The 8,599-nt window shown below is 35.3% G+C and overlaps 1 protein-coding gene across 1 annotated transcript in view; it reads right to left on the bottom strand.

Annotated features, from left to right (window-relative positions):
• LOC104490893 (neural cell adhesion molecule 2-like) overlaps positions 1 to 6,166 on the bottom strand; it is a gene marked incomplete at both ends in the record, with an annotated part of 23,508 nt that extends 17,342 nt beyond the window's left edge. Inside the window, 3 exons of the mRNA XM_010133244.1 lie at positions 2,876 to 3,019; positions 5,142 to 5,348; positions 6,092 to 6,166. Coding sequence (XP_010131546.1) covers positions 2,876 to 3,019; positions 5,142 to 5,348; positions 6,092 to 6,166 — 426 coding nt within the window. The remainder of the gene's footprint in view (positions 1 to 2,875; positions 3,020 to 5,141; positions 5,349 to 6,091) is intronic.
• Between the last annotated feature and the right edge of the window lie 2,433 nt (positions 6,167 to 8,599).

The following is an 8,599-nucleotide window of genomic DNA, read 5'->3' as shown; positions in this document are numbered from 1 at the left end:
ACCCCCTCCCCCCCCCCCCCCCCATTTTTTTTATAACATAAATATTTAATGTGTGAGGTGAATGAGAGGGACTAAAGAACATCTCTATTTCTTTAAAACCCTGAAAAAATGAGGATTCAGGGTAACAGGAAGGATTCGGGTAACAGGAAGTAAAAGTGATATGTGGTGGATAATTTTTTCAAATGTCTGTACATAAAATTTCTTTATTTGCTTTAAGCAGCGTAGAATGAGTTGTATGTAATGTCCTTTGAAGCCTCAGAATTGTGTAAAAGGAGAGCAAGTCACTTACAACTCCAGATAAGATCTGATCAGTGGAAACAATCCCATTCACTTTTATAGCTAGTAAAATGTCCCTGACTCCATACAATGGAATTATGAGTCATGACAATTTGGCTCCTGATAACAATAGAGAAAACCTTAGAACATTCCCAGAAAATTATGCCTTAGATATTGCCCTATTAAACCTTAAATGATGTAAGACTGGAAAGACTTCTGGAGGTCATTGTTCACCTAAGTTTGCTGTGGTTTGTTTTTTGGGGTTTTTTTTTCTTTTACCAAAGAACCACTCCCACAGTTTCTGACTTACATCTTTGTTTGCAGAACTCAAGAGAGAATATAAATCCCTGGATGATCTTTCAGTGGAGAAGATAATGTTTTGGGAGCATACAGAAAGTAATTCAGAATAGCAGGAGGTTATTTCACCTATAGCTATTTCAACTATATACCTATTACACAGCAAAAATCTTCCTGTCTGGTTTTATGCATGGGCCTTCTGGGAGAAGAAATCAGTCTTCTTTTCAAACGGAACATACAAACACAGGGAGTTGTAACTGTCAAGAATTTGCAAACTTTAAATAGTCAGAAGTCTGTGCTGCAAAAATCCTACTAGTTATAACATATACAACAGAGAAATGGTCAAGAATAATACAGAAAAGCCAGGAAATTAAAGCAGTGACATTATCTCTTGTCCTCCCATTACACCCAGTGTGAGAATGCTTAAGAGAAGCTGCTTTCTCATGCCCCCAAATACCCTGTAATATAGAATTCGGTTTGGATATGAAATTATTCAGTATTTTAGCTTACTATAAACTAAAACGCAACAAGAATAATTAGTTTCTTCTTTCTTTAATAGGCACCATTTAAAATATGACAGAAAAATCTGATGTTCTTTAATTCTAAATTATGCTAATAGGTTACGTTCATCTCCTTCATTGGAGATTTTGAAGATGGAAATGCAATATGAAACTGAGTAATTTTATTTCACAAGGCATGAAAAAATTTTCTTAATTTTCTTAATTTTCACCATGTCCTATCTTCACATGATTTAAAATGACACTTCCTCCTAAGCATGAGTGGGATCTTATTTGGATACTATTCTAGATCAGAACATAAGCCAACTATTCTGCTATTTAAATTAAATCTTGCTTCTATCATTGCATTTTTTCACACTGTAAACATTGTGGGTTAAAAAGACAAGTTTACACACTGAAATTTTAAAACTCAGAATTTTAAAAATGTATGATTTTGAAAAGGAAAGGAAACATTGCTTTATTTTCTTTGCTAATCCTGCAGCAGCTGTGTTGATTGGAATAGCAAATAAAATGGAAAGAATAAAAAAATTTGAGAGAGATCTTTGAGGCAGTCTTACTTTTTCAAGCTCCGAGCTGCATCATTGAAAAAGACTTTTTGCTAAATTGCCAAAAGTAGTTGTGTATTCAGAGTTCAGTTTAAGTTTTTCAAAATCTTTCACATTTCACCAGCATTTACAAAAATTTCAACCCTTTTTTTCTAAGGGTAGAAATCAGCTATTTCTTCTCAGTCTCTGTGTCTAGATGACAAAAGGGGTATGATATACCAGTTAAGAGCATTTTAACAAAAAATTTCTTTCATAATGGGGAGGAGTCTAAGACTGAGTCCAGAAATATCAAACAAGTGGGTTTTTCCCCCCAGTAACTGCTCCATATTTGTTTATGTGATTTCATAAAAGACCAAGTATAACTTTTAATTTTTATTTTCATTTTGTACCAAAAGTAGTATTTAATTTCTAAAGAGCAAGAATTTTAAGCACATCCACTACAACCCTGAGTTTTAATACATGCAGAGATAATGACTGATGAGAAGGTGGATAAGCTGGTTCCATCAACAATGTTAGTTTGATTTCCTGAAAATGCAGAAAGTCCTGTTTTATGGAAGGCAAAGAAGACTATTGTGACAGCACCGAAAAAAGCGCACAGTTTTTGAGGAGGTAAATCAAACAAATTCTATATGCCTTATTAGTGTCTCTCTACAGGTTTAGAACTTGCATGCGGGGAAGGTGAGATTCATCTTCACCTAACTTTACCAGTCTAGCTCTTAGGGAATTGAGACAAGGCAGATCACTCACATCCCCATTTGCTTGTAAATCAGATGGTAACTTACACTTATGCAGCAGAGTATACAACTTATACAACTCTCACAACAGCGTGAAAAGCCTATCCACCTGGAATTCTCTGAGCTACTGTGGGACACCAAAGTCAATGCAGCACTAGGTCAGTGTCATAGCTTTTTGTGCACAGTGAAGCTTATCCATGTATGTTTTTAAAATGTGTTCAATGCCTACATACATGGCATCCCAGGAAGACTTCCTGCGAAGAAGCCTCCAGCAGTCTTTTGGGCATTTGCACCCTCATGTTACATCCAGACAAAATTTGAAAAAAATTATGTATGAAGGAAGCCGTTACATATGGATTCTCTATAGACTATAGAACCCGGTTAAAGTCTACTTAAGCGGATGTTCTATTCAAAATTCTGCATTGTAATGTGATTAGTCTTGTTTTACAATAATGTTTTAATATTAATTAGAATGTATAACTTAAAGAGTTACCAAAATACTAACTGTCAGCAATAGCTGTGACTTCCTCATTCCGATACAACCAGCTGACAATGGGAGCAGGTGAACTAGTAACACGGCAAACAACTTCTGCGTCTTCTCCCTGCCTGAACTCTTGCGGAGAAATTATGTCTCGGAAAGTGAGCTTTTCTGAAAAGGAGGAAAACAGAATACAGTAAGTGTCTTCTCATTAACTTAGCATTAAAATTATACGTGACACCAAATCAGGTAAAGATAACTATCAAGCCTTCTCACAGTGATATACAGAATTGTTCCCATAGCACAGTTATCCCAGGTAAAACTCAAATGGTCATGGACATGTGACCTCCCCTCTGACTGTAGAAATAATCTTACAATCATTTTGCATTATGAAAATCTTAGTTTTATTTACACGAACTGAGCAGGTTTTATAAAAACATTTTTCATTGTTTTCAATGCTACAGAGTCCAGTTTTGAAACTCTAGGTTTTTAGAGGATTATATATTCATGTTAATAGGCTATGTACTCCCTTGTCTGTTTTATACCTCATGATCTTATTGAATTGAAACCTCATGGACTTTATTCCATCGGAACTTCAACCAAACACACCAAAATTATTTGGAAAAGTCTTATTAAAAATGTGGAATTTTAGCCTCATTCACTGTGAAAAACATCAGCTGAGTAAAATATAAAACGTTTAAAACTAGTAAGAATTTATATGGAAAAACTTAATATTATTAAGTCATAAGAATTTGCAGCTTTTTTTTTCTTGGAGGGAAAAAAAAATTTTTTTAGGCCTGATGAGGCTTTTATTTTTTTCAACCCCAAATAACCAAACTTAATATTTAATTTTATTAGTGGGTAGAATAAGTTCAGTATTTATAGAATTTGGTGCTATAAGTTCAAGATGGCATTAATGAACAATCTCATACACGATCAAAAGAAGAAACCAACTGAATGGCAAGAAATTCTGTAAGAATTTCTTGCATACTGGGGAAACAAATCGACCAATATGCAAATCAGAAAAAACCCCAAGCACTCACAGACATGAGTGAGTACTGAACCATACCCTAGAACTACAGTATATCCTGCTTTTTCCTTACTATACATCACAAACATGAATAATGAATCTTTCATATGTCAGCTCCCACAAACCTTCACATTTCTTGCATAGTTATTCAGGTTTATCTAACCTCACGATTATTAAAATTACCACATGTAAACACTTCAAAAGATTTCAGCCTTGCTCAGCAGTATTCTAATGAAGTTACTGGCATTTCTAAGCATACAAATGATGTTCACAAAACTTGAAATCCTTTGAAATGCCAGCTTTCAAGCTATAATGTAATTGCTTGTAACTGCTATCGTCATTTTAATGGTTTAATGGTGGTTTTATCAAAATGTGCCTTTTGTTCTTTGAGTTACCTTTACATTTTAAAACCTATGCTTTATTATTCTACTCTGCATTTTCTGTCTCATTGCAATTCCTTAGCAGTCAGTCCATCTACAAATATTTTTATGAATATTAAAAAACTAGTCTCCAAGGAAATTAGAGAATAACTTAGCTGAAAGGCTGCTGGCATATGTCTCACTCTTTCACTAACAAAGACCTTGCCTTACATCTTCACTGTGTACTTGTTTAATGTATTGCTTTTAGGTATTTTTGATTGATCTAAAGAATATAGTACAAAGTTATTTAACTAAATTGAAAAAAAAAACCAACAACCCAAACTCTCAGAGGATTTCTTACAATAGAATGCAGTTACTTTTCAAATACATTCCTCAATTAGTTGTTTGGAATTGAAATGCATTTTGGTTGCTTATCACATTCAGCTTCATTAATTTTTTGGCAAAATTAAATTATAAGGCCAAGAATAGGAAAAAATTGGCATAAAAATAACTAATTCGGTCTAAACTCCACTTTTAATATTACATATATTATAATACCTGCACTTTTAATTACGCATGTATTTGAAATATATTGTAGATATATTTGTAATAAGAATTAGGTTGAGGTAATGTTTCCTAATATTTCCTGTTTTCCGTAAGGGGCATGCAGTGCACCCTCATAAGATGGCATTCTGACATACAAAGTAAAAGTGATCTACCATACTACAAAGTGGCCATCCATTTTATTTAGGTCTTCACCATAATACTATTAACTACACTGTAGGAGATGAAATTATTTGGAAGGCAAGGTTCAGAGCCTGGGAAGACATTTTGACAGGCTTTACTTTATGAATAGCAGTGGCTTTCATTTCTGTCTTTCATTTGCGATTGACATTTTACTTACGATAAATCTCCAACACAACAGTAGCTTCTTGAGTTTGTCCTTTAGCATCTGTTGCTTGACACCGATATATACCAGCATCTTCTATATCTGCATTATAAATAGTTAGACGTGATCGAACACCTTCTTTCTGAACGACCACTCTTTGACTAGAAACAATCTTCTCTCCTTGTGGATTGTACCAATCTATGTTCTCAGGCTCACCAATGGCTACAAATAAAACCAAAAAACAATCCAACATTAGAAGTTCAGGTACACATTACACAACACGTACACCTACCTAATGTACAATGTCTATGCAATGTCAGGAAATTGCTGAATTATAAGAGTTGCAAGAGAAAGACAAGGTAAAACTGCAGGCAGATGTATGATTGTTGAGACAGGGTAACTAATAGCTCATGGATTAGTGGGGAGAAAACAAGCACAGAAAAGTATAAAGTCTTAAAGGAAAGGAACAGGCTGATCAGCAGTAACTGGATCAACAGATCAAGCCATCAGTTAGTTGCATTGTCCGTGTAGACAGGCCATTGTGTTATTGTCAATGGAAGATGACAGCTCAGCAACATCAAGGTTCCACATCAGGCACTGCAAACTCTTCTCCTCCTAAAGACTAATACCTGCCTCACCAGAAAAGTCTCTTTGGGTGTCTCATTAGGCTGGAGAGGACACTAAAGCTGAAAATATTTTAACTAAAGAAGCATCTGAACAGATATAAACTACCTGTACTGACACAGACAATTCAAACTGAGTGGTGATTCAGAGTCTGAAATGAATAGTTTCTAGACTGGAAACATGAAGCCAGTGAAGATCTAGTATTTATCACAGTCAATGCGAATATACAAAAATATGCTAATTTAAGTTAATATTGTGGATCGACTAATTCATTTTCAAATTATGTAGAAGGTTCAAAATCTTACAAGAAATAAATGCCTACAAGTAAAATGAATATGTACCTGTGCATGTGAAGAACTTGGATTCACCCACGCTGAGCTCAACTTTGCTAAGCGAAATTGTAACTTGAAGCAGAGCTGAAAAATATAAAGTAGGTTGTGAATACATTTTGGCATTTATCAGTTTAAATTTTATAGTTTCAGGTTTTGTACCTTCTCACTCTATACTATACAATTTGTTCAACAAATTTGAAAAGTTTCAGCTAAGCATTGTGTCTTTTGAACTGGAGCATATAAAGAAGTGGAGAAAAACAATAAAGATTCTACACAAAGGATAACAGCCTCATATCCTAAAACTGAGGACAAAATTAAAGAAAAAAAAAAGAAAAAGGGATAGAAATACACATGAACATAAAACCAAAAACTCAATGAGAATAAGGTGACTGGGAACACTCAGTCTCTCTGGGTCAATGACCTCCTTCAGGTTATTGATTAAGTTGTTAAATAGGACAGATCCCAGGACAGAACACTACAGTACCTGACTTGTTATGAGTCTCCAGGTAGAGTATGACCACTACCCTCTAAGCCTAACCATCCAACTAGTTTTTTACCAGCCTAGCTGTCCACTTATCCAGATTGTAACGCCCTAACTTGATGTGGTGTGTTGGGCCCAATTCCACACAGACCTCGCATCAACAGGACCACAGTATTCAATAAGACTATGTATGCTAAGTTCTGCACCTAGGAGAGAATAACCTGTTGGGAGTCATACAGCTGGTGAGGAAAAGCTGGTGGGAGCTAGACTTGTTCAGTCTGCAGAAGAGAGAGCTGCAGGGGAACCTGAGAGGCACCTGCCCATATCTATGGGGAGTTAATCAAGATGGAGCCAGGCTTTTCACAGTGGTGTATGGCAGATAGAAAAAGCACAAGGTGAAACAACTGAGGTTCAGGCTGAGCATAAAGGAAACTTTTCATGATGCAGACAGTCAGGCAAGGAGCAGATTGACTACCAAGATTATGCAATCTCAGTTCTTTCAGTTTTCAAGAGCTCACTGGATAAAGCCTTGAACAATTGGTCTGTCTTTGGAAATGATTGAACTTTGAGCAAGAGGTTGGACTAGAGACCTTCTTAAGTCTCTTCCGCTGTGAACTATCTTATGGTCCCATGGTCCTATGAATAACCTACCCAACACAGCCAGTATTATCGGTGAAGGGCTTATTTCTGCGAAATAACTACGTACTCTTCAACAGTCACAGTTCCAGCATTATCATCATCCTAAGTATCTGTAGCTCTTTAATTTGATTATTGATTATATATTATTTGATTACAAAATTGGACAATAAATTTTCATGAACCAGTAACAAGGATAAAGTCAGTCGCATTAATTTCAAGCTCTAAGCAAGACAGAAACAGTCAAAAAGAGAAAAAAATGACTCATTTTTAGGAAAGAAAATAATATACATTTTCATTATTATATATAGTAGAAAAATGGGGTGCATATGCAATTTAAAAATACTGTTTCAAGAATCTGGGGTTTTCAGTCTTTAAATATAATGATTATGGTCTATTCTGTATATGTGGTAATAATCCCATTTTTGAAAACTGAAGCACAAATTACAGTGTATACTGAATGTCTGAAGATTACTAGATTCCTTTTGTATAATTGGTATGAAAGTCATACAGGAAAAATATCTCTAGAGGTGGGGTTTACTACATTCCAAATTAACTTTTTGGTGTAACAGATCTTACCCATGAATATGTTAGAACTTTAAAACCTGACAAAACCCACAATGATTCAGTTCTATTGAGAGATAATATTGAAGAAAAGATACACATAGAAAAAATATTACACAGGAATTGTTCCATACATATAAATGTGGCAATTATTACTATTAAGAGAAATCTGTCATGAAATAGATCTGTTATTAATTGATGTGCTTTCATATAATCATTCTGGATAAGCAAGTATTAGACTAGATCTTATTATTTTATTCAATAGTCATACCAAAAAAACAAAAAGATAAAAGAAAGATTGAAGATTACTTCAGATTACTGAAGATTACTTCAGTATGAGTTTGCCAAATTAAATGTAACAGAATTGGGTATTTTCTACCAAAAAAAACCCAACAACAACAAAAACCCAAACCAAAACACACATCTGTACATTTTTCACGGGATGTCCTGAATTGTGGATACTTTTCCTGAGGAGATCATCAGGACCTGGGGCTGTTTAACCTGAGAAGACTGAAAGAGGATCTTATCAATGCTTATAAATATCGAAAGAGCAGGTGTCAAGAGGATGGGGCCAGACTTTTTTCAGTGGTGCCCCGCAACAGCACAAGGGACAACGGGCACAAATTGGAACACAGGAAGTTGCATCTGAACACAAGGATGGTGTCACTTTGATTGTGACAGAGCACTGGAACAGGCTGCCCAGAGAGGTTGTGGAGTCTCCTTCTCTGGAGATATTCAAAACCCACCTGGACACAATCCTGTGTAACCCACTCTAGGTGAACCTGCTTTAGGAAAGGGGTTGGATCTCCAGAGGTTCCTTCCAACCCCTACCATTC

The sequence above is a fragment of the Buceros rhinoceros genome, unplaced genomic scaffold, assembly GCF_000710305.1.
Source record: "Buceros rhinoceros silvestris isolate BGI_N320 unplaced genomic scaffold, ASM71030v1 scaffold7093, whole genome shotgun sequence".
Taxonomy (NCBI): Eukaryota; Metazoa; Chordata; class Aves; order Bucerotiformes; family Bucerotidae; genus Buceros; species Buceros rhinoceros.
The sequence above is the reverse complement of the archived record's forward strand: the minus strand, read 5'-3'. Positions and strand labels throughout refer to the sequence as shown.